This window comes from Copidosoma floridanum, unplaced genomic scaffold (genome assembly GCF_036245765.1).
Source record: "Copidosoma floridanum isolate Cflo_tuat_1 unplaced genomic scaffold, Cflo_Japanese_pri ptg000017l, whole genome shotgun sequence".
In the NCBI taxonomy this organism is placed as follows: domain Eukaryota; kingdom Metazoa; phylum Arthropoda; class Insecta; order Hymenoptera; family Encyrtidae; genus Copidosoma; species Copidosoma floridanum.
Genome location: NW_028321894.1, coordinates 12,956,402 through 12,984,184, shown reverse-complemented (window position 1 = coordinate 12,984,184; position 27,783 = coordinate 12,956,402). Strand labels below are relative to the sequence as shown.

At 35.6% G+C, this 27,783-nt stretch overlaps 1 protein-coding gene across 1 annotated transcript in view; it reads left to right on the top strand.

Annotated features, from left to right (window-relative positions):
- Nucleotides 1-27,783, top strand: part of Nmdar1 (glutamate ionotropic receptor NMDA type subunit 1) — a 1,366,481-nt gene that overhangs the window by 346,568 nt on the left and 992,130 nt on the right. The window contains exon 6 of the mRNA XM_089592421.1: nucleotides 11,492-11,665. Within this exon, the coding sequence (XP_089448547.1) occupies nucleotides 11,492-11,665 (174 nt within the window). The remainder of the gene's footprint in view (nucleotides 1-11,491; nucleotides 11,666-27,783) is intronic.

Below are 27,783 nucleotides of genomic sequence, written 5' to 3'. Positions count from 1 at the left end.
TAATGCTAACGCGGTTCCGGGCTGGATCAAAAGGCACGTGGCATGAAGGAGTTTTATCGGGTATGGGTGGTCTAATAAAAAAAATCCATTAAGTTCCACACTACCGCTGTCCCTGCGGTGTGCCTCAATGCATTTTCCCTTCCTCCACAAAAAAAAAAAAAAAAAAAAAAAAAACTACTACTACTACTACTACTACTACTACTACAACTTCCTTCTCGTCGAACTGCGAAAGGCCAACGCTGAGCGTCACGACGCTTCCGCGGCAGCGTCAAAAAGCGCTGTGGTGGATGCTGGCAGCGTTCGCACCCTCGTCCCGCATCTCGTCTGGGAAATTCGAGATGTGGACCCGACGGTGACCGAAGAGGAACTTAGGGCAGCGCTGAAGGGTCGTTTCGACGAGGCTGCTCTACCAGAGATGGTCGTGCGGTTTTCGTCGAGAACGACCAGAGGAAACAGTGTCGCCTATATTGAGGCCCCTGCGTTTGCGGCGGCGGTCCTTGACAAAATGGACTACCTGCGGCTTAGCTGGGTCAACTGCAAGATTCGGCCCAGGACTAGAGCTGAGCGTTGCTACAGGTGCCTTGGGTTTGGCCACATCTCTCACTAGTGTGGCGGGCCTGACAGAACCGGGGCGTGCTTCAGGTGTGGCAAAAAGGATCACGTGGCACGGAGCTGCTCGCAAAAAGAAACAAGCTGCTACCTGTGCAAAAACGTGAGCCCGAGGCCGGATACCGGCCACATCGCTGGGTCTGCCAGGTGTGGAGCCCTACGGGCAGCTGCGGCAATAGCTCCGAAGAAATGGCGCTGATCCTGCAGGTGAATCTTGATAGGACCGTGCTCGCGCATAATCTGCTGGACCAGTTTTTCCGTGCCCAGGGTGTGGATGTGCTCTTTATAAATGAGCCATCCCGCACGTTACCAGGCCAAGGCTGGTACTGTGACAGGACAAGAGGCGCAGCCATCCTGATTCCCAGCGACAAGTTCTCCGTATCCGATACCGGAGGTGGCGACGAGTTCGTGTGAATCAGGTGTGGAAGTTCTTTCTATGTAAGTTACTTCATACCCCTAACATTTCGATTAGTGTCCTTAGAGATCGGCTTGCTAAACTCGAAGATGCCATTTGAGTGTGCAGGGAAAGTGGCGATGTAGTCCTGGCCGGCAACTTTAACTCCAAGGCCATCGCTTGGGGGGAGCCGAGAACCGACCCCAGAGGATGGGTGGTGCTAGAGATGGCTGCGAGGCTGGATCTCATCGTCATTAACTCTGGTGGTACAACGATCATCGATCTCACGCTGGTGTCGTCAGGAATGGCGGCGCGAGTGTCTGACTGGCAAGTCCTAGAGGACTACCCGGCCAGTTATTACCAGTATGTCAGCTTCGTGATAAACGAGGATCGGGGTACAGGCTCTCGAGATGTAATCCGAAGGCGCGTTGCCGGGTGAAACGTGGCAAAACTCAACCGAGATTTGCTGCTTAAAGCCATGGTTAGCGTGCCACCTCCAGCTGATTTAAACAAGATCACAAATCCAGCGGAGGCCGAGACACTCGTGAGCAGCACTACGAGACGGGTCAAGGAATGATGTAACGCGTGTATGCCTAAAAGGTCGGCCAGAAGAGGTCGACGTTCGTGCTACTGGTGGACTGAAGACATCACTAACTTGAGTGAAGAGGCGCAGCATCTACGGCGTCTTGCACAGCGACACAGAACTCGCGAAGGCGCCGGGGTAGCTGTTGCCGCGTACAGGGAAGCAAAAAAAGCGTTGGCGAGAGCGATCAAGGTGAGCAAGAACCGATGCTGGCACGAGCTTATCGCCGAGGTAGATAAGGACACGTAGGGCCTGGGCTACTGGATTGCGTTAAAAAGACTTCGCGGTACGGACCCGACGCCGCCGATGGAGCCTACCTTCTTGAAGAGAGTAGTCTCTTGTCTCTTTTTGGAGCATTCCGCTAGAAGGCAAGAGGAAATAAGGTTTGGACAGGTGCCTCTCTTTACGCTCGATGAATTGAGGTCGGTGGCATCGGACACGCTAGGGCGAAAGGCCCCTGGTCCGGACGGGGTGCCGTCTGAAGTCCTTAAGATAATAGCTGCGGAAAAGCCACACGTTTTGTTGGACATGTTCAATGCGTACCTGCGCGTTAGACTGTTCAGCAGGCGTTGGAAGATCCAAAGGCTTGTTCTTCTGGACAAGGGCAAGCCACCCCCCCTGGTCCCGTCGTCATTCCAACCCTTAGGCATGTTAAGCAATGCTGGAAAAATGCTAGAGAGGCTGATAAGAACCCGCTTAAGAGGGGAAGTCAGCCTCTCAGAAAATCAGTACGGGTTCTGAAAGGGGCGATCGACGGTTATGGCTGTGGCTGAGGTTATCGAGTCGGTTAAGGAGGCATGGAAATCCTCTCATAAGACGAGGAGCGTACTGTAGTTATGCACGACGTTCTCACGAAGTTAAGCCATCGTGAGTACTAAACTATTTTTTTTTTTTTATTCGTTTTTCAAGTTTTTGTTTTAGTAAAAAACATGAATGCGGTACTAACGTTTACAGAGCTTCGTTCTTCCTGTGGGTCGGGCGACCCCCTTGTAACCTGAGAAATTGTGTCTATACTCATCTCATGTTTCAAGAACTTCGTTCTTACCGTGGGTCCCATGACCCATTAATACTCCCTGGTTTGTTGTTTTAATTTCCTTTATAATTTTTTCCTTTGTTTTTTTTTTTTTTTTTTTTTTTAATTTCTTGTTTTATTTTTTTCTTTATTTCTTGTTTAATTTTATGTTTATTTGTTTTTTTTTCCTTTTAATTTCTTGTTTTATTTTTTTTTCATGTTTCATTGTATAACAATTTTTTTATTTATGTGTATTTTTTTTATTTAATTTCTTTTTCTATTTTCATATTTAATCTGTTTTTTTTTATTCCATTTTTTATTTTATTTTTTATTATTCTATTGTATTTATTTATGTCTTTTGTAATTTCATTTTATGTTATATTTATATTTCATTTCATCAATTTAAAAAAAATTTTTTTTTTACTTATTTTCTTGCGATTTTATAGCCCATTAATACAATTTTTGTTTTATTTTCATATAATTACTCAATGACATTGTTTCACTTTTCAATTATCAAATTGAAAATAAGTGCCCATAAAAACCATTAAAATGCTATGGAACTTGAAATATATTTATTTGATGATTTTACAAAATTCATTTATAAATGATTTACTGAATTACTTTATTTATGTCATTATGTGATCACGTAACATAATTTATTTGTCGAATTCGAAATAAGCGCTTTTAAAAACCATTGATACGTTCTCCAATTGATACGTTCTTCAACTTTATTCTAAATGTTCATTTTTTTTTGTTTTTTTTTTTTAGATGTATTATTTCAAAAAAAAATACATAATTTACTAAACAAATACATAATTCAATGTATTATCAGTGAATACATTAGAAAATGGAATGTTATAGTTACGAAACACACCATAAGCACAAGAAACTGAGTTTCTATAGTCGGCAGCGCTCGTAGCACAGTGGGTAAGGTACTGGACTCGAATGCAGGAGGTGGAGGGTTCACATCTCTTTATTGGAAACTGTTGGAAGAACAGTAGGTGAGGGGGACGGGGTAAGGGGAAAACTGGAGAGAAGGAGACTCGAAGTAAACCACTTTCGTTTCAAAAAAAAAAAATCTGTCGGTTTTAAAATTCCAGCCCCCGAGTAACGCGACATAAAGAACTTTGTTCTAAAAAAAAAAAAAACTACTACTACGTCTACTACTACGGCTCTTACTACTACTACTTCTATTATTACTACTACTACTTTTACTATCACTACTACTACTTCTACTCTTTCTATTACTACTACTATTACTACTGCTAACACTACTACTACAGCTACTACTACTACTACTACTACTACTACTACTACTACTACTACTACTACTACTACTACTACTACTACTACAACTACTACTACTACTACTACTACTTCTACTACTACTACTACTACTACTACTACTACTACTACTTCTACTTTGCTTCCGGTGTGGAAGCTGCAACCACCAGAAGAAAGAGTGTTCAGGCCCAGCACGGTATTTTCTCTGTCCAACGAATGACAACAAGCACGAAGCCGGCAGTGGGAGCTGCCCGCTGTTTAGAAAAGCGCTTGAAGAGGCCAGAAAAAAGGCTCGAGCAGGATGTAAATAAGGCGGGAAGGCCTCAAGTAAGAATGTGCGCTAATGTGGACTCACCCTGCTGTGGGGGACCTGTGGTGGGTAGAGCTAGATAATAAGGCGCGCATTACGCCGCGTTACCACATTTAATACGGCTGCATACTTCATTAACAGAAAAGACGTGGCGGGTTGACTAATCCAGGCTCACTACCACTGAAGGGCTACATGGTAGCAATTTTAGAGCATTGTTCACGACGGCTCTTTTTGGTGGGTCATCTGCACCAGTCGTAAAATTGTACGCCTGCTGCTCTTCACGCTGGGGCACTCGTAGTTTGCCTACATAAAAATTTATAATACAGAAGCCCTACGTTTACACTCTTTCCATAAGGCCAGGGTAGTCTCTGCAGGTGGGATTAAGTGAGAGTGGCGTCTCCTGGCCAGCCCGAGCAAGTAGCGTTCTTTCTTGAAAACAGAAATGGCTGCTGCCTTAGTCTTAACTCTTTCCAAATCCTTATTTTAGAAAAAAGGGTAGTGCTGGTCTTTGCCAAAGTGTCAAAATGTCTAAACATATGTCAAAAATAATCACCGTAGACACTATCGATGGTGGTAACCTTGCTTAGGAAATCCGCCGGTAGTTCAGATCCAGTAAAGGCCAGGATGACTATCGAAGGCCCTATGAATCATAGAAGGTGCCACAAAGATGCTATTACTGGTCAGCAGGGATTATGAGATGTCCCGTAGATATTTTAAGAAAAGGTACGACGAGAAAGTGTCTCCCTCATTGGCAGCAACATCAGCAAAAACAGCAATCTAATGCAAGAGGAGCTTGACTGGATATAAATGATGGTGCAGAGCTGAGAGCAAAGCGAAATAGAGAGATTGAGCAAGTGCAACTAGCAACCAGTGAGCTCGAAAAAACGCTTGAAACTATCAATGACAAGTATGGAGGTACAGATAATTTGGTCAAAAATGGCAATAAAGCTGCGCTCAAACAGCTGAAAGCAGCCGAGATAAATAAAAACGTTGTCCTATTTTGAAGAAGAAAAGTATGTTAATGGGTGGGGGAATACTTTAAACTCCTATAATACTAAAAGAAATAAAGAGATCATTTCCGTCGGCACGATCAGGAAAAACTCTAAACACTGTGTGAAATAAGAGCCACGTGAAAGGAGACAAAGTCTAGTGGGAACGGGTGGTCTTGTGAAAATAAATTCACTGAGCTCCAAACTACCACTGTCCCTGTGGGATGCCTCAACGCATTTTCCTTCTCTCCACAAAAAAATCGAAAAAAAATTACTGCTAATACTATTACACTGATACATCTACTGGAACTTTAACTACTACTACTACTCCCACTATCTCTACTACCACTACTACTACTGCTCCCAGGTGGGGTTTTCGCTAGTTTCTCCATATCGGGCGCTTCCCTGGGTGGCGGATAGGGGCATAAACTTAAAATATGAGGTGACGATGGGCAGCTAGGGTGGCTCTCTGTGGTGGTGGTCGGGGGCGTGGATCGGGAGGCGTGTGTGGCGTTGGCGTGTGTATCTGCAGCGGTGTGGACGGAAGACTAGTGCTCCATGTCTCCATCAGTGTGGATGCATAGGCTGGCTCTGCTTGTGCTCCTTGTTCTTCGCTTTTTGCTGCTTCCGTGGATGGCACTCCATTGCTTGATGTGGGCCAACAAAAACTAGCACCCATCGTGTATAGAAGTAAGCGGTGGTTGAAACATTCTTATCAGATACATGCATCACACTCTCGCTAAATAAACACAGGGATACTTACGGATTGTTCTGGGTTGCGTGTGGCAGGTCCTTTTCCGGGCTTGCATTGGAGGCCTGGTGGCGGGTAAAGCTGGACGATGAGGCCCAGGTAAGTCTGGGTAACCACATCTAATATGGCTGTACGCCTCATAAAAAAAAGACGTGGTGGGCCGACTAATCTAGGCTTACTATCACTGAGGAGGCTATATGGCAGCATCTTAGTGCCTTACGCCAGCCCATTTTAATGGGTTGTCAGCGCGGTCGTGGGACTTTACACCTGCTGCTCGTCTCTCTAAGATGACCGTTGTGTACCAACATATACATACATTGTACACGAACACCATTGTTACACTTGTTACTCAACGCCAGGGCAGTCTCCGTGGGTGGGACTGAGGGAGAATGGCGACTCCCGGCCAGCCCGAGCAAGTAGCGGTTTTCTCTGGTAACAGAGAGGGCTGCTGCCCTGGTTTTAACCCTTTCCAAATACTTATTCCTAGAAGAAAAGGATAGTGCTGGCCTTTGCTGGTTAGTGCAACACTCAAAAAGATGCCAAAATGAAAAACGTCGATGCAAAACTTGTACCCCAGGCGGTAACCTCTCTTAGGGAATCCGCCGGCAGTTCCGATCCGGTAAAAGCCCAGGTGACTGTCGCAGGCCCCACGATTGCTGGGGGGGGGGGGCACAAAGACGTGTCCCATGGCCAACAGGAACTGCTAAATGTTTCATGGCCCTTTCTCATAGACAAAGGACAAAGAGGAAGCCTGTCGAGTATAGGCACTAACAAAACCGAGGACAGCAACGTGTCAGTATTTAGCAACCAGACCCAGGAGAAGCATGCCTCTTTAGAAGAAAGTGTCGATATGCTCAGAGTAAAGCAACATCAAGTTGCTTATAAAGTCCAATCAGCAACAAAAGACATTACAGAGACGCTACAAATAATTAATGATAAGTACGGCAACACAGTGAATGCTGTTCAAAATGGGCTCAAATCCACTCATAAACACTTTCAAGAGGCAGAGGTGCTGAGAAAAGGCTGTCTTACTGAAGAAGATGTGTATACCAACGCTTGGAAGTCGTCATCCAAATTCCTGCAGTGTAGGGAACAATGGCGAGATAAGTTCCGACGGCAGGTACAGAAAAAAACCCTGAACACTGCCCTAAAAAAAATAGAACGAGGTAAAAGAAACAGGAGTCCATCGGACAGCCCTGAGAAACGCCAGCAAACCATGCCTCTAAAGAAAAAGAAAACAGGTTGTGGCAAACAAGAAGAACTTTTCCTAAATGACAAAACAAGCTAGAAGAAAAAAGTGGATGCCACAACAACAGTAGTAGTGAAGATGGCTGAAGGACAGACCTTTAAAACGGTGCTGAAGACGATGAAGGCGAACTTTGACCCTAATAAGGCTAACGTGTCAGTCTAAAGTGTTGGCACTACAAAAAAAGGAGACATACTTATTAAGACCAAAGGTGTAGAGAATGCTACTGCATTCTCACAGCAAATTGAAAAGTGGATATTCAGACAGGGTACTGTCAAAATGAGCAACAGAAAAGTGACATTAAAGGTCCGAGACCTGGATGCCATTGTAGAGGAAAATGAGGTCAAAGAGGCCTTCGCTAGGACTTTTTGACTTCAGAGCCAGAAGCCAGAAGCTGCTCTCTTAAAGCCAAATACTAGAGGACAGAGGCTAGCGTTGATAAAGGTGGACGAAGCATTTGCCAGACAAGTAGAAAAGGAAGGCAGGTTACGAGTTGGCTTTGTAAGCTGCCGAATTTGAAAAAGAATTGAAGTAACAAGATGTTACAAATGCCTGGGATATGGACACGTCTCAGGCAACTGTAAGAACGAAAGCAGATCCAAGCTTTGATTCTGGTGTGGAAGCTCAAACCACCAGAAAAAAGAGTGTCCAGGCCCAGCACGGTGCTTTCTTTGCCCAACATCGGACAACAAGCACGAAACAGGCAGCGGGAGCTGTTCTTTATTTAAGAGAGCCCTAAAAGAGGCCAGGGATAAGGCCCAAGCAGGATCAAAATAAGGCAAAAAGGCCTTGAGTTGAAAGACAGGCTAATGTTGACCCACGCTGCGCTGGGCACGTTTTACCTATCAGCAAGGTAAAGCATCAAGCTTATAGTGGTGCTGGCTAGGTAGGCGGCCTACTATAAAGCGCTAGACAAGGTGTTGGTCCTCAGGGACCCCGAGTCCTTTTCAGGACTCAAGAGCATCAGCACCTCTAAAAATGGTGGTGAGTTAGCTTGTTAATGCTGTGAGACGCGATGGTCTCTCTGTTGGCTCCACCCTGAAGTAATTATAATGCCGTTCTGGGGTGGATTAAAAGCTAAGCGGTATAGGGGGGTGGGGTTAGTGGGTATGGGTAGTCTAATAAAAAAAATCCATCGAGTCCTACACTACCGCTGTCCCTGTGATGTTCCTCAATGCATTTTCTTTCCCTCCACAAAAAAAAAAAAAAAAAAAAAAAACTACTACTACAACTACTACTAGTACTTTGACTACTCATTAAGGACAACCGCACACGAACCCCTTAACATCACCCTATGACCTAGTCTACTATTTCTAGGAACTCTTAATAAATGGTTTCTAGCCAAGGGTAGAAGGTTTGCCATGTTTGCCGTGTAGTGTGACCCGTTAGAGTACTAAGGGAAATTTCGAGCAACAAAACGATAACAAGGCTGCGTGTTGAAGTGACCCGAGCTGTCTTTGGCTTTTGCTGTCTGCAAAACGGGAGGCTGGATTTCTCATCAGGTCTGGTCAATCGGCTTACACTGGAGTGGATTTATGGTTTTGGGATGGGCTGGTTGTAGTACTTTAACGATTTTGCTGTTGGGGGCTTGTGAGACTGGGCTGGTTTGGGGATTGGGCAGCAACTGTCTAATCCCTGTGCTTGCTTGATCTGGCATGTGTTCACTTGATCGGTGTAGTTGCTGTTGTGGCAATACTGGTTCTTTCTGTCTATCGGGCTGTTCCAGTGTGAAGAGTGCGTTTTGCCACGTGATGTTTGCCTAAAACTCTTTAGAGAGTTGATCGCTTTCTAATGAAGGCGTGAAACTTGAGGTAGTGGAAGTATAACTATCATATATAATATTATATAGTTTAGTTTTCAGTGTTAAGGGCACTCTAGAAAAGTTTAAGTTTCCTGTCTTATTCACTATTAGTGATGATATTAAGCTGCGTTACATGATTTATTGTAAACAGCAGTTTTATCAGACAGTAATAAAATTATTTAATAACATTATTGCTTTACTTTTTTAGTACCTACAAGCAGCAAAATAAAGAAAATGTTTGTTCCAATTATCTGTGAGCTCGTTAATTATAACTTTTCTTCTGCATCAAATTTTGTCACAATGTATTACTTTATCATTATTATTCATAATGTTTATTTCTTGAAAACACAATCTTACTTATTAGTTAATTTACGTTTACTCTCTAGAAATACTAGGGAAAGGAACTCATTTCTTAGCGATTTTTAGTTTATTGCAGCTTATTCGTTTGATTCCAAATAAACCTTAAGTATGATACCAAACTCGAATTTTTTTGTTTAGGAAGCGTGAAGTATTTAGTAAAAAGAGTATACTTATATTTCTTAAGATAATTCTTATTGCCTCGTATTTTATTCGGCTGCATATGAGGTATGTGCTTTAGCAACGCTTTATCTTGTCTTTCTTTTTTAAATAGAGTATCTGTTCCAATTATAGATCCTGTCCCTATCGTGGACCCATTATCACATTATTAATGATAAGTTAAACGAGTGTTTCAATAGCACAATGAATTATTTTTTAAGTTGTTATTTTCTCTCTAATTCACCATAATAATGACAAATGATAGCATTCAAATAATGTTATATCATTAAAATAATATATTAAGAAGTTACACAACGCTTTTGACTATTTTCTTCATCATGCCTGGTTGAAAACCGTAAGATACTCATATTTTTGAAATGATGTATAAAAAATTAGGAGTATCATTTGAACTCAAACAATTGTTTAATATATCAATAAGAGTTTCAGAAAAATAATAAAAACAAATTATATTCCTAAAAAGTTTTTTTATATACATTATTAGAGGGTCCACAATACAGCCATGATTATCGGCTCTGTCTCTATTATGGACCCTTTATTCCGCCAGTATTGAGTTAACACATAACCTTCAACTCCATAATTTCGAGCTGTTGTTTTTATTCTAAAAGTAAAGAAAGAACAACAAAAAATGCCTCTTAAAAAACGCACCAAGAAGACTAAACAACTATTGCAAAGTCATAAAAAATATAAGATTATTATAATAAAAAAAGTAATAGTAATTATCACAAAATTAGTTTTATGTAAAAATTTGTTCTTGAAAACTTATCTCAAAAAGTGCCTAGTCATATATTTTGTTAAAAGTGTGAGAAGTACTTACAAATAAATCTCAAATGTTTATTTAATTACATACAAATATTTTTTTACATTATGAACAGGGTCCATAATTGGGGGGTCCACATTATGGGCAGGGTCCGTAATAGGGGATCCACGATAGTTTTAAAGTCCATCGAGGGGGTCCGTAATACGGACAAAATTTTTCTTTCTTGTTTCATCATTAAAATAAAAATAACAAAACTTTTTGATAAAAAAAAAATTTAAAGTTAAAAAAGAATCTAGCGACTTATACGTTATTATACAAGGTGTAGTTCTATTGACCGTTAGACACAAAATAAAGTTGAGCTCGAAATTTTTCTTAAAGGGTCCACAATGGGGACAGATACCCCTAGCTGTGGATACAAATATCACCCCAATGTAAACCAGTTCATATTTTATGCATTCATGATCGTTTACAGGGTGATTTTACGATGACGGTAAAAACACTATTTATTCTCACTGTTTTGATGGCAACATTACTTTTTGGACCTAGACACCATTGCTCCTTATTACCAGCGTTGCATAGTTAGCAACACATTAGATGCCTCGGAGCTATAACAGAACATTGGAAATGTAAAAAAAACGTTGTTGGCAGAACTTTTACATTTTAAAAGTACGAGTATCTTAATTATACGAGACTTGAAACCAACTTTCTGGTGAAAACTTCGCCGATGATTGACATTACAAAAATATGTAGGCTAGTATTTCAAGATGCACACGTCGTACTTTCGTTACTCTGAAGACTTTTGAGTGGTTATTTTAATAGATCTGTAGAATAGGATTATGGAGATTAAACCCAATGGAAGTACATGAGACATACGAACCAAAATACTATATTTTTGCTGTATAATAATCTAAGTATAAGAATCTAAAGTGAATAGTAGCGCAGTTGCTGAGGCTTTGTCGGTTTTTTAAACTTACCTTGTAGTGCTTCCGTGGTACTGCACCTTTTTAAAGAATTTTCATAATAATTAAGAAAGTGTGAAACAGTTACTAAAATTCATCGACTATCACGAAACTACTCTTAGTTCTTAAATAATATTTTAGTAGCACAATTTATGATAATACAGAGCTCATAGCTACTAGGTAATACTCTGTAAATGTAAATGTTAACTGAAGAAAAATACTTCCATGGCAGAACTAATAATGTCAGATTTGATTTTAGAACGGAAGACGCTAAGGTTATTTTTGACAACGCAGCTGAACTAAATATGACAAGTGCAGGATACGTATGGCTTGTTTCAGAACAAGCACTTAAATCTGCAAACGTTCCAAGTGGTACATTGGGACTTGAGTTAATAAATGTAACAAATGAGGAAAGCCATATAAAGGACAGTTTGTAAGTATTTTTGTTATATATTTTTAATGACAATAACCTATAGTCATAAATATATTAAAGTTAAGCTTTAATTAGCATGTTTAAAGAATTGATCTTTCTTCTGAAATATTCTAGGACACTTGTTAAAAGGACACAACTAGCCCATGTTTCTTAATCTTAAATGTTAGTATAGTAAACGATATATTTTTTATATAAAGTTACAGGTTGACATATATACTTATTTTCTTACGGCTCTTGAAACTTTCTTTAATAATTGGTAAAGCCCCTACTTTTTTTAAAATTGTGAATATTACTTTCTGTTGATTACGATCGTATCAAACAAATTAAATGTTTTTGCATTACATTTAATAAGTCTTACTAAGATCGACTAATATCAATAAAAAAATTTTTTTTTTAAATGTATGAATTTTAATGTAAAAGAATCTTACAACTTACATTATTTTTTAAACTAAAATTAGTGACTGTTAAAAAGTAAGAACAATACAGATATTGTTGGTATCAATTTTGCTAATGTAGTACATTTGATATTAGTAAGCTGAATAATTCTCTATTTTAGAATTTTAGGTAAAGTTACAATATTTTGCTATGTTTAGGTTTCCCTTTACTTTTATAAGATGTTTGATAAGAAAAAGTATAGACATATTTATTGTTACAGAATTTGGCACCATGTAAATCTCAGTCAACAGCCATTAAGGTCATTATAATTCGAACTTAAAAAGTGAATAGGAAACATAAAAATTAAAATAGCTAAGACGTATTACATAAGTAGAGTACACGGTCATACAACTGACCTTGGAATTTTCTTAAAAATATTTTACCTATAAGCTGTATCTTGTAATACAAAGCTTGCTTATAAACATCTATAACAAAATGCCTCATTTATAAGAAAAATATTAACGGCTACTGACGAATTCCCTCTACTTATCCTTTTGAATATATAATTAAGACATTATAAGGCCATTCTTTACTTTTTATAAAAGTTTATTAAGGTATAAAGCTGATATCAACTGTTTGACAAGAAGTATAGAGTCATCAAGTTTAATATTACAACGACAAAGTATGCATAATTCGTTTTGTCTCCCAAGTTAATAGAAAAAAAAAACGTTAAGGTACAAAGTCATACGAACTGCCTTTGATATTTGTATTATATACTGATATAATAAATGAAGAGACATGTAGTTATCTAAGTGTAAGATTTATTTTGACTGTTTTTCGATTGAAAATGAACCATGTGGAAACTATCTTTTTTTTCACAATTAAAAGCTAACTTTTTTCCACATTACAACATTCAATACATAGAAGTAGAAGCAAGATAATATATAAAAGTGATATGATATATTTGTCATGTAGATTTTTATTTATTAATGATAGTTGAAAGTAATTAGGTAGATAATGCGTCCCAAAATATATCAAAATTTAACGTGTAATGGTACTTCAACAATTTAGTAACCTAGCAGTACAGTTAAAAAAAAATTTGTGAATTGGATTAATATTTTTCCTGCTTATATAGGCTAAAGTAGCAATACTAGTCAATACGTTAACTTTGTGAACAGCTATGCATACATCTGAGTTGTGAGTAGCTCTAACTTCAACAACAATTTTTCAGTCAAAAACTAATCCTATTACTTCAGGTAATTATATAACAAAGTATGTTGTTGAAAGATTTTATGTTAATAGCCAAATAGTTAAGCTATAACATGTCCACTAAAAATGACTAAATATCTTGAATTTTGTAAATGTGGGTTTAAAAAATAAGCAGGTGATTGCCTTTGTCAAATTTACTATGACCTTCGTCAATTTTTGGGATTCAATTAAAAGTTAAAAATTTTACCAGACCAAAAACGTCAATATATTCTCGTAACAACTTGATTGGTAAAAAATATTGTACTTCAAGAACACATAATGTTCCTGATAAACGTAATATTAATGATTCTCCTATGACGGTTTGTCAATGATGTATTTTACTTGAGTGTTGTGATGTATTTATGTAGGATGGGAATAAAGGTTCAGTTAAGAAAAACAACAGTACTGACAGTCATAGTTGTATCTACAAAAATCTTCAGACCTTTAACAAATATATTTTAAATAATTAACACAAAGATATAGTATTAGATCAATCAGTGCTTAAAGATTACTAAGATTGTTAAGGTACATCCCATTATTGCCTTTCTTTTCATAGGCAACCCTATTCATACCAAGATCATCCTTCTCATTCAGATAGACTGTTAATGGTCTTAGAGAAGGTGGGCCATTGGTTGGAATATAATTTTTTATGTAAACTCTACGAAAATATTAAAATTTTGCATACTTGGTGAGCTGATAGTCTGTGAGACCTTAGTAAGGTAGTTTTACGTGAGATTTTTTTTATCATGTAGGCCTTTTTCAGGTTTAGACCTTATATGTTTCTAAATGGTTTAAAAAAAAGCCTCTTTACAAGCTTCTTTTACTTTTTATTACGCTTCTCACTCTCCTTGAGCTGGTTTCGAGAAACTTCAGCAATATTAACAGCCTTCAAAAATCCAGTTACACAATTGGTAGTAGTACTACTTAAGCCAGCAACTGAGGAAATAAGGTATGGTAAAAATCCGTCTTCTGTGAGATAGGCAGAACTCGAGGAGTTGCATTATATTTTTTGTCACCAGTTTTTTTACAGCATCCTAAACTTTCTTCAAATCTCAATTTATAACTTTTCTATCACTACTACTAGAAATAATGAACTTGAGGGCACTTGGAATCAAATTTTTTTAAGTCGTTTTTTTCTGCTTCTTTTTTTTTACTTACTTTACTAAAATTTCTACTAGGAAATGATCCTATGTCAAATTTGAATTTCAATTAAATCGCACTGGTTGTAGTAAAAGCAGCAATTTTTTTTCCTTAACTAGCGCCTCTGGCTTTGAATCTTTGCCATGCCTTTTCAGTAAGTATCTTCTCAGCAATGTTTTTACTGCAATCTTTTCTCAATCTTTGGAATAGGCTATTTTGTGTTGTTTACAGGACTGATCTAATAAATTGATATCTAGATCCCTACGAGCTAATCTGCTGACTAGTGTAGTACCCCGTCCCCAATATTCATGCTTTATTACGTGCATTTTTGCAGGCAGCTTTTACAAAAGTGTGTTAATTACTCCACAACCTTTGTGATGACAAATGATTCTTCACAAGCAGGAACTGCAAAAAATCATGTATTCTAATGCTTCCCTTCTTCAGAAAATTCTTTGTTGACTAAAAAATAAAATATTGGTTAAGTGATTGGGCTTTTATAATACTTATAACAGTAGGATTAATAATAACAAAGAATTAAAATAATACGTACTTCAAGAATTATTAAAACTCACAAGTTGTAAGAAATTTGTATAGAAACTTGTATCAATTTATATATATAATAAATTGTATAATTAAATATGTAAATTAAATATATAATAAATTGTATAATTTATTTTTTCTACGTCAATCTAGTTTCACAAAAAAAACTTTTTTTCGTGTTAATATAATTAAATATTAGTGGGCTAAGAAATTCGACACCATCTCTAGTATAGAGAATTCACAGATTTTTTTATCGAACAATTTTGGAAAGCTATTTAATAATAGTCCATTACTAACAAGATACTTTGATACTTAATTAGAAAAAAATAGTTGGCAGTAGTCATTTAGTTTAGTGATAGCTTCTGTGCTGAATTTAGTGATAACTTTTCTCAGTTTTGTCACAACATGATTTTTCCACGTAATTATTTCCTTGATTTTCTTTGTTAGTAGGAGTGTTTTACGGGTCAGTTAATTAAGTACTGCTAAAATAGCCATCTAAATTATACAAAATATTATGACTATTTCAAGTAGTAAGAAATTAGTATGAATAGAAAAACACGTTTTTAACCATCATATCTGAGCTTTGCTGGTTTAAACATATACTTTAAATTTTGTAGAAATTTTTCAACTTTAAGACTGTTCTTTTTTAAACTTTCTGTTGACTTAAGCTTCTCGTGGTATTCAATAAATTAGTCAATACTTAACCTACTTCCTACAGTTCTGACTAAGCTCTGCTGGTGGATACCACTGAATATCTAAGAATTGTTCCACTACTCGGGAAATCACCCCCTCTTTATTCTATACGTTTTATGTTCTCTCCAGCTTTATGTTTTTTTGTGTTTTTATCCTTTAATATCTGTAAGGTAGCGTATCGGTAGTCTTTCACAAAAAAATTTGCCTATTATCTTGTGAACTAAGAGTAAGAGAATACTATGTATGTCACTTCTGAGTCCAACAAATTTTAATATGATATTTCAGTTTGTAAGTGTGTAAAAATTTAGGATAATTTTTTAGTTTAGATAGCATAGACATTTAGTTTAGACAAGTTTCTTAACTAAGGATAATACACCGAGCCTAATAACTGTTAGAATCTTAATTAACTTTTATGTACATTTAATCTGTATGGCTACAAAATTTTTTTCAAACAAGTCAAAGCTGTGAAAATTTGGCTTTGTAATGTACGCTGCCACAACAAAGCGTCCGTACCAATTATTAAAAAGTTTGATGTCAATACAGTTTCTCTCATTTTCGATCGTTTTCTCAATAATAGCAGTAGTAAAGAGTTTAAAATAATTTTCTTAAACTTATTCTTAGCCCTTTTTCTCTAACTGCTACTGAGATCGATGTATCCTTTAAGCCATACACTTTGCCAGAGTTTAAAAGCTAAATAAACTTTGGTCAGCGATAATTCAGAATTTGTGGCTTGTTTAAGGGCTTCATATCAATGTTCATGCTTATGCTTGTTACTTAACTTTATTATTGCTTAAGGTTCCTCTGAACCTGGAGCTAAAATGTGTTGAAACAAAATAACAAATTATTATAAGAATCGTGAACTTCCTCTGAATACCCTAAATCCTTTCCTACTCTACATTTGTAAGCACTTACGTTACCAATATTATAAAGCTGCTGTTTCACGTTCTAAGCCCATGGAAAGTCACCATAAAAAAGTTCTTAAGTCATATCCCGACCATACAAATAACTGATGTTAAAGTATGATATATACATATACATATATCTCTTTCAGTTTTTTTTAAAATAATTTTCCATATAGTAGTCATTATTTTCTGTATCTTTGTTACAGCAGTGGAATATTTCATCTCCTGTGGCTTTTTCGAAGAAAATAAGCATGTCTGTATCAGTAATAAGTTCTAGTGAAATAAAAAAAAAAAAATACTTAAATGGTAACCAAAGCACAGTATACATTGTATTCTTACTCTTGTTTATTTAGCAGGGCATGCTAAGTGGAAACTAAAGTAGTAAAGTAGTGAGCAGAATCTAATTTATAAACATTGAAGTAATTATCTTTATTTATTTAAATTACTTTAACCTTAAAGGGCCGGAATTTTAGGGGCTTTTTGCCCTTAGAAAAAAGGTTTAAAAGGTACCCTACATCAATGACTGGTCATAGACTAAGTGTTGATTAAGGGTTCTCGTAATACATTAGCTTTCCAGCCTAGAAGGGAAGTGCTTGTCTGTGTTGAAAATTTCAAGTTAAAAAAAAATTTTTTTTTTCAAACGCAGATATCGATTTCTATGTACTTTCCGATGCTGATGCTGATTCCAAATCTTATGTCAAAATGACAAGAAACCCAAACCAACCCCTAAAATTGGGTAAAAACTAACCTTTTTATTAGAAAATTAAATGACTTTCAATGTATTAGTGAAGATATGTGTTGTTGATGTATTTTTTGACGCTGGATTGGAGTTTGGTGGCAAAAATATAATAAACCCTAAAATGGAGTTAAAACGACGCTTTTTGTTAGAAAATCAAATGATTTTCAATGTATTAGTAAAGATATATGTTTTTGATGTTTTTTTCATGGTTAACTTTAAATTTGGTGGCAAAAATATTATAAACCTGAAAACAATCTCTTAAATAGGGTAAAAACTACCCTTTTTGACAGTTAATCGAATTATTTTCAATGTATGAGTGAAGACACTTCTTTTCAATGCATTTTTGATGCTGAATTTTATTTTTGTGTCAAAAATACAATAGGCATACAAAAATTATAAAAAGTCTACGCTAAAAATGAGGGGTGGGGGTTGGAGGGGTTAGGGCTGTCGAGGGAGGGTAAACTACTCTATACTTCATTAATAGTAGCATTAAAAAGTTTGTATAACAGAAACTTATTTTTAATTACATCTTTATACAAATAAACTAAGGTAATACTAAAAAAAAAAATTAGAAAGTTATCGCGTAAAGGGTGGATTAAAAAGGGTAGAAAGTGGTAAATTTGCTTTAAATTATATTAAAAAATGTAGAAATATCAAAAACATAAATAATTTCATCAGAAACAAAAAATTAAGAAATTCTTTTTATGTGCCAATATATTGGTTTTCCAGCTCTCTCAAGGCTTATTACAGAAGTATGTCTGTTTTTTATAAAAAATATAAACACTGTCCAAGAGTATTAATAGAAAAACTTTCGTACAGTGATTGAGCTTGCATATAATTTTTACTAATGGTAAGTGCATTGTATAATTGACTGTAAAAATGGTCTTGTACTAAGAGCTTTATATTTTCAAATTTTTTAAATAATGCTACATAATTGTATGAAAATATACCCTTCCACTTGAGCACATTGACTTGCTCAAAGAACTATGGATCGTCCAGATTACGAACCTTTTTTAGAGTATTATACTGATCTAACTAAGATGCCAACTTATCAAGTGAAGATGGTAAAAATCTATTTGAGTCAATGAAGCGTATCATTACACTTGTTCCTTCAACGTATTAACGTAAAAAAAGTATTTTTTTTTTTTAGACTGATAACTTGCGCTCTTCCACGAAAGCAATTTTAGGTTTTCATATCAATAAGTGGGCATTATAACTGCTGACATTATGAAAAGTATTGGTATTGGTATTTCTCATAAGTCTTGACACTTGTGGCTACATAAGTTTTGAGTGAGGCCTCGATAGTGTGGTGGAACAAAACGAATTTTAGTTTGCAAAAAAAGATATCTCAATAAACATACTGATAAATTTAATCCTTACTCTCCAGTGAAATGTCAAGGATTGTCAATTTTGTTATCATTTTTAATAGACTTGTAACTCACATGATGTTTATTAGTGTCAAAACAGGCAAAGCCCTTTTTTCGTCGATGATATTATTGGCACTTTAGTGCCAATTTTAGTTAACAGGAAAATGAGATTTATAACAACAGATTTTTAGTAACTCATACGGTTACAAGCACATGACTGAACAATAAGTCTATGAGTACTTTTTGCATTGCGATGGCCTGATCATAACACAGGAAAAGGCATTTTGTAGGGTACAAGGATAGAGTAGAGGAAGCAAAAATAATTAACCAACCAAAGTACAACCGTAGCCTTTGGCTTTGTCATATCTCTTTTAATGATAAACGCTTCAACAACTAACCAATAAGATGGGCCCGTAACTAAGAAAATGAGACTTTATCGCAATTTGCTGAGAGGACGATGATGATTGTCGAATTCCACTTTTAGGAAAATCATGTAAAAAAAAGAAAATATGTTTCTCAAAATGTTTTTCAATACCTTAAAAAAAGTAGATACAAATTTATGAACAATTAATACTAGAAAAATAATAGCCCTTTTTAGAGCCAACACACTGCTTATTACAAGTAGGGAATTTTAAGCAAAAATGTTCAGTGATTTTAGTTGCGCAAATGTATCCAAATACGATTTATCAGCAGATTTTTAAAAGTGTTACAGTAAATGCTTTATAATCAACGTTAGCACAAGCATAAGAACGAATATTTATACTTTATTGTTTAATAAAACATAGAACGTAGTCCAAGATTTTTAAATAAGCACATTCCTTAACCTCGAAAAACAAAATTGTGCTAACAGTAGTTGCATAAGCAGTTACACCAATAACTGTTGTAATAAAACTTTCTGAAAAACTAATTTCCCCACGGCGTGTATTCAAACTCATTGATCGTGCTAACCTCCTTTAAGCAAATCCTAGTTGTAAGTTTGGAAGTGGTGTTGGTGGCAGTGACAAAAAGAGCTCGATTGGTAGTCAATGCGACAAGAAGTTACTATGCTGCAAATGATCAAATGTGCTAGCGGTAACTTGTCTTTAATTCTTACGGTTTGTCTGAAAAGCTAAAATTACATAGCATAGTTTGTCCAACACATTGGACGATTTAACTGTTCAAATATGCTGTGATAATGTGGAAAAGAAAAGATACTCATAGAGCTTCCGAGACCGGATACTTATAAATATCAATTTATGTTTTTGTAAATAATTGAGCAGTCCAATTTCATTTGAATTCAACATCCATACATAGATCGTATACCATTCAAGTTTCAATATTTCTATCTTTAACTCTTTCCAGACTCGTACTTAGTTAGTATCGCCGTTAGCCACTATCTGTGATTGGATAACCTTATTTAAATTAGTTTTTAATCTCAAAAGTATAAGTTCATGTTTCTCGTTAACAATATTCTTGTGATAGTTTTTATCAAAACCAAATATCTTATTTAGAGGAATCATAATATTAAAAAAGCCGTCAATATAAGATAGTGTTCTCTCATCTAAAATTTGAAAATAACCTGCAATTTTAGTCATTAGATTCGGATCAGGACTCAGTATAAGCCAATTTTACATGAAAGTCTTCAGGCTCACACCATCACATTTATGTGTCTCTATAGCATTTATCTCACACCGGATATCGTCGAATAAATGGAAAGTGGAGTAGCTCACGAGTAGAGTAGTTGCTGTTGCCGTATTACCATCTAATTTCATTAACCTTGCATGAACGTGAAAGGAATTCCAGAACCGTAGCAGACACAAGTCTTGATGCTGAGTTGCTTTACGGATTTTATCACTATCATTCTAAGTTCCACATACGTATGGTTGATGAGAGAAAATCTCATAGTGTGCAATAGAGTCATCAAAGGTAATAGGTGACTAAATGCTTAGAATCTCTTCAATGCTTGATGCAACAGAATAAGAATATACAAGTTAGTTTTTACCAGAGCCTTTTACTTTTAGTCCTAGACTTCTTAGAAATTAGATATTTTGATGCGTTAGCTCTGGACATTTTTGGCTGTCTTCTCTGTTGACGTATTGACGGTTTGGACTCTCATTGTTAACTGAGCTCAGAAGTGCATGTCAAGCTGATTATTTACCTTTAATGATTGTACGTGATTCCCATTATTGTGAGGGTTTCCTGTGCAACCTTATCGTTATGACTTTTTTACGAAAATTTACTAATTCTCCCTCCTGGTCAATTATACGTAACTGTATGTGATCAATAGTGCACCTAACGATCGATAAATAACTTATTTATAAAGGAACTTTGATAATTTTGTATCCTGGTTGGATAGCTGAGAAAAATTTGTGAATTGTATAAACCTTTCTTCCGTTTATATAGGCTCTCGTAGTGATGCATTATTGTAATGTATTAAATTTGAGAACAGCCACAGGTGAGTCTGAAATATGAGTGACGTTATTTTCTAGTACTCGTTTAGTGAAACCTAAGAGCTTTCCTATAGAACCTTTTAGTCTGGATTTCATATGAATAGTATGATTTAACGTTATGACACTACGAAGTGTCATAGTTAAAGTGAAATTCTTCCACAAAAATGGACTTGATATTACAAATTCGTAGCTGCCTGATGAAAAAATGACCACTTGATCACCTACGTAAAATGTATGATGACCTTTTTCAAATTTTAAAATTGAATCAAAAGCTAAGAGTTTTACTAAGCCGAGAACGTAGTTATATTTTGGGGATTATTCGATAGGTGGAAAACACTGCGTATTCAAATAAATCAATGCTGGTTAAAGCTTGATCAGCAGTTTTAATTAAATTTATTTTTTGTTTGTTTTTAAACCTCTTTTAGCATATGGTTTTAATTAGACACGTAACCCAGTTTTATATAGTTCAAGTTTGAGACCTCTTCCAACTGCAATATATCTTATAGTTTTATTGTGTCTTTTGGCTTTCTTATAGCTGCTGATTAGCAGCCTTACAAGCATTTATACTTTCTAATATTCTAGCTACTCTACTGGCTAGTGCACTGGTCACACTTAAGCCAGCAAATAACAATACACGGAAAAACTTTTTGTGTTGAAAGAGTACATGTTACTCAAGATGGAGATGTCCAAGTACGTACAAAACCCATACACTTTAACTAACTGTGTGCCACCTAGCTTAAACCGTTGTACTTATATAGCTCAAGGCAGTGTTTAACTTTATATATCTATGAAAGGGGTACTGTACGAGCCCAATTAGTTAGACTATTTAAGTGCAAACTTTAGAGCTCCTGGCTTCAGTCATATGTATGTGTATGTGCATAAATGTCTCAAGTGTCTCGACTCTGCTGCGATCATCATATGAGTCCTTGTTGAAGAGGCCTATTGTACATACATACACTTGTATGAGTAACAGTAATACAATACTATGCTACGAATAATTATACTTTGATGATAACAGCAGTGTCAAAAGTTAATATGTATATACAGCAACATGTATATTCATGTACATATTGCTGAAGCTAGGAGCTCTAGAAGTCTTATTTAAACAGTCCAACCTATAAGAATTATAGAGTACTTCTTCCACAGACTTACACAGTTTAACACTGCCTCAAGCTGTATGAGTACAACAATTTAAGCTAGGTGTCACACAGTGAGTTGAACTGTATCGGTTCTGTACATACTTGGACTTTTCAATCGTGATTGACGTGTACTCTTTCAACACAAAAATTTTTTCTGTGAATGGAAGGGAGAGCACTGCCAGTTTAAGCAGGAATATGAGATACTGTGCCTTTTCGTAAATTAGTATCGATATCTTTTCCTCTGCAGGTGGAGTTGTTTCCAATTGCTGCACAAAGTGAATACTTGGATTACTTCTAACAAGATGTTTCACAAGTTTCGTACCAGGATTGCAATACTGATAGCCTGGTATGTAAAGTTTTGCTAGTAAAATGGTTATAATCTTTTCTAGAAGACCATGTCCTTTCTTATCCTGTATAATTCTTATTGTCACTCCTTAAAGGTAACGTCATGAGTAAGCTCTAGAGAAGTTAATCATTTCATTCATAGTCTGCAGTCTGGAAATTTGCAACCATAAAAGTATATAAGCATTGTTCGAATAGACTCAACGAAAGTCGCATCCTGGTACAGTACTCATGCGTAGTAAATATCAGAACTTAGAGTATAAATTTACTGTAATTGTCGATCGTACTAAGCCCAATTTTTATAATCGCATAATATTTATTGACAACTTCACGGCCTTAAAACTTGCACAAACAGATATTACAATTAGATAACCTATCTACGTTGGATTCGGAATACTCTATTTACTGAAATGACAAATACATGACTTTCATTATGTTTACATGAAGCAGCGTTTCGCAGATACGTACAAGTTATTATACAAGGGCACTGATAGTTTTGTCTCGAAATTCCAGATAATGACATCTAGAAAGTCATGGGTGAAGATATCAACAAGCACGATATATTTAATTTTATAGATTTTAGTCGTTTTAATTAACATTAAAGAAATAAAAAGTGATTGGTCTAACGAACGATGGGTGATGTGGTAAAATTATACTTAAATTAATGGATCTTTGTAGTAAAAAGTATTGTTTTCATGTACAAAACGATGCGTTGATTAAAAAAGCAAAAGGTATAAAAACATGTGTTATCAAGACAAAAATGAGATTCCAAGACTATAAAGATTGTTTATTAAACAAATCCGAATAACATGCATACGAAATCTTATTCGTTCCAAGTCTTAAGACGTTAACACTGAAAAACATAAAAAGATAGCTCAGCTTTCAAAAAATGATAAGTGCCATCTGCTGTTTAACTCTACACATAAACTGCTTTAGGGACATTAACGCATGATGGATTAGGAGGATAAAGCATTCCTAGAAATTTTACTGTAAGAAAACGAAAAAGGAAAAAAAGACAGAAAGTAACAGCCGTTGGAGGTGGGAAATGTTGAAAGAGAGGAACATTCTGGAGAAAAAATATTTCTATATCAGAAGGTACCTCAGCCTTTGAAGCTCATTTCTATGCTAGACAAATCTGAAAGCACATCAGGTCCTCCTCCAAGTAAGATACAAATACTAGCCTAACATGAAGAGTTTTATGAGTCTGACAAAGTTATTCCAACATAAACGAGCTGGAGAGCACATTGAGTCCTCCTGCAAGCAAGATACAAATGTTTAAACACTCTTCGTCTATAAAGAGATTAAGCTTAACTTTTAAGTGAGTAGCTACTTTTACTTAATAACTGTAAACTGTAGCATACAAGTATTGAATTATTGGTTTTTCTCAGAAATTGGTCTTTTCTCGGTTCAACTGTATCATTAACAATGGTAATCTCGCAACAAAGAAGGAATCAGGGTTAGAGAAGAATAGAATATATATGGTAACAGAGCTTAGAAGAACTAATACCCACCTTGGAAGCAAGGTCATTATCACGATCGATGATGAGTTCCAAGTCTTCGTTCTAGATCCCATATTTAAAGCCATCAAAAAGAATGAGGACTTGTATAATGAAATAAGAAAAAGAGTTCTAAGGTATGCTTGATTTACACTTTATCATGGCTATAATGAATTCAAATTCATAGATTTTTAATTGAAATTTGCATAAATAAATATATTTAAATTTATAAAGAGAGATTAAGGTGGAAAGATAAAGGATATTGGGGTTAAAATAAGTAATAGATTGGTTGTTTTGCATAGGAGAAAGCGTTTGCCGGAGCTCCTTCTACTTTTTCTTTTTCATTTTATAATTTTTTCATTAACTATCGAATTCTTTGGTACTACTATTATGATAATCATCTAGTCCTAAGTATTTAATGTTATTAGTATTTAAAAAAATTTTCTTCACAAAATGGACATCAGAATACTTGGCCTATTGACCTTTAAAAGTTCTTGTTTGTAAAAACCCCTGGACCTTATTCAACTATTATAATCTTTTAATTCATAAGTGATTCGATTTGTTTTTGATATTTTAGTATTTTTAAAAACCTCTGTAGAACAATTTGATGTATAACCTATTTTTAAAAGCGTTTTTCACTTTACTTATATGAACTTTATGACAGCTTTAAATTTTTGAATTTTATTTCCTAGCTCACTTTGAGAATCTTATCGTGTCAAGAATTCAGCTTTATACATCAATTTGATACCTTTTAGTTTCATAGTTGTGGCACAATGTTTTAAATGATTATATGCTGCAATTCAATCCGGCAGTAAATCAAGCCATTTATAGTAACCATTTAAACTTAATCTAACACACATTTTATTTTTCAGTGACTTTATATCCAATACCAGATGAACCTTGGCAATTGCCTTCAATCTTATTCAGCTTACGTCAGAACCCATGGATTCTCATTGCCATACTGACTTAAATTAACGTATGACTCAGTATTCTCCTTTTTGAAACTCTTCGATCACCGATATTATCTCATTATCATGGCTTAGATTTTCTGCCGACCTTTCATCTACGAGTAAGAATAGACGATCCTCCAGCTTATTTGGATCGTCTTAGTGTATATTAACTTTTTGCTGCTGCTGCATTAGTTGAGCAATTTTATACTGAAGTAACAATGGTCCCTTCCTTTTAATTCTGATAAGATCAAAAATCAAAACTATAATTCTATTAAGTTCAATACTAACATGAATTTGAATACGACGATTCTTGCTAAATCCATTTTGATCTGCACTTAAACTTTCAGAAGTACAGAATATTCAGTTAAATTGTCTTGAATCATGCGAGTTGTATCAGAATGTTTTTCCACAAGCAGTGTTATCCATCTAAAGTTTATGAAAAATCTTACCATATTTATCGTAAATTCTTTTATATTTGAACTAATTAGTGAATTTGTAACTTATACTTTTTATCTTTTTCTCAAAGAACATAAAAAAAATCTAAAATACCTTCCTGATTTTCTTCCACTATGTGTAAGTATGTGTTATTGAAAGTGTTTTTATTATTATTATTCATCTAATTTTTAATAATAACATTAATATCATTATGATTGACATCATCATTATTGTTATTTTGACTGACAGCCAACTCAAACATCGTATCTTTATGATCACTATACTTTTTTTCCGTTTAATAAGCAGCTTCAGTAAAGAAGTATTATTAAAGTTATTGTGAATCACAAATTGATTATTTTTATTCTCTTTGTTTATTTGCGTTTCTATTTGCTGTAAGAAATCAGTCATTCGCTTAGAAGTATTATGAAGTATTTTTCAACTTCATCTTGTTAAGATTTTAAAAATCTAGATTCTTTTTGACGGCTTCTCTTGTCTTGACCAGCTAATAAAAAACCTTTCTTTTTCTTCTTGCACATGCCAATACTTTGATGTCTCAGAGTAGACTGATTAGTTTGTACTATGAATAATCTATATTTATAGTAAAACTGTCAAAACCTTGACAGTATCGGTCGTTTTTCTTCTGCCTGTCCTTATCGATAGCAACAAAACCATATCCATCATCATTTTAGCAGCTTAATGGTAGATCTTTAAACTGACTATAGGACTTATGAAAACTCACGTGATCATCGTATACATGCCTTAAAGAAAGTTTATCTTGAAAAAATAGAGCTAGAAGATTAACGTCATCTTTCATAAGATGCTTCGGTACTAGTGCATATGACTGATAAAGATAAAAACAATAAATATTTTAGTGTCATTCTAAGCAGCAAAAAGCTTTCAGACTATCCTGTTTTTCGCATGCAATATCATCAAAAATGATAATAGAGTTCTCTAGAAAATTGTTTGCAGACAAAACCCCTTTATGTTCATTTAAGTGATAGTATTGCACACCATCTGTAGGCCTTAAAAACTCTTTTAAGAATTTATATGTAAACTGTTTAAGTGACTTCAAATGCACAGAAACCTAATCTTAGTCTAATAGGATTTTGAATTTGCACAGATAAACTGCCTATCTTACAACAATTAGATAGCATAAAAAATAATTACCTACAAGTTTACAGACTCCTGTTTAGATTTCATGTCTGCACTATACGATGGTTCGACTAGAAATGACGTCTAGTCCGTAAGAACACTGCTTATATACTCTTGTGGTTAGAGATTTCCAGACTTGCAGAATATAAATACGATAATTTTTGCTCTAAAACTCAGTCGTAATCCAACCTTCAAAGAGTGATAAACATACATAATAAGCAAAGACATGATTTTTTATTCATCATCGCCCGTAGGCTCAGACATGGCATTTTTTTACACAAGCATAGTGTTAATTAGCCATCGGTGCACCTGAGTTATGACCAAATGTTTATATACGTATATAAACATCTGAACCAACTCAGTCACACCTATGATCACGTAGACAAAGCGTCAGAGAAACAGTTAATCGACCTTCGAGGATCAAGAGCACAGGCGAAAGAACGAGACTTGAATGGTGATCAGACGGTCACCCATCCAAGCACTAACCGTGCCCAATGCAGCTTAACCTCGGAGATCGATGGAACTGCAACTCTACCGTTGCGCTACCATGACCACAAGGACATGATTTTCTGGATAAAATTGTGAACGCTTATAAACCGAATAATGCGGTCCAGGTACTAAACTTTTAAAACTTCTTGCCGGAAGCGATTCAGGTATAAATCCAATAGACGAAACGTACAATGAGCACGATGTAGCTTATTCTTTAAATAGATAAAACATCAAAACTAGAAACTCAGTAGATCAAGTCTTAGCTTGAATTGCTTGATAAAAGTAAAAGCCAGAAGTTCACGTATTGGAAAAAAAGTAGTAGCTCTAGCATTTAGAAGTACTATGAAGCATAAAAATAAATTGAAAATAGGTGTAATAAGTAAAAAGAGACTATGTACTGCCTTGCGTAAAGACTTTAACGCTGTATCACGGAAAATAAGTACAAAAAGCAGAGATGCACAGAAGGTTATTACTTTAGCTTAAAAGTGTACCCATAGTGCAGTTAAAAAGGCAGGTGGTGAGAAAAGTGTAGAAACACGATATATCTTATCGCTTCCTGCTCAAGTTGGCAGTGTACTAATCTTAATACCCTTACTTGCTGACTTGAGTGCAACTGGTGCCCAAGCTAGTAGAGTAGCTAGAATATTAAAAAGTAGAAATGCTTGTAAGGCTATTAAACAGC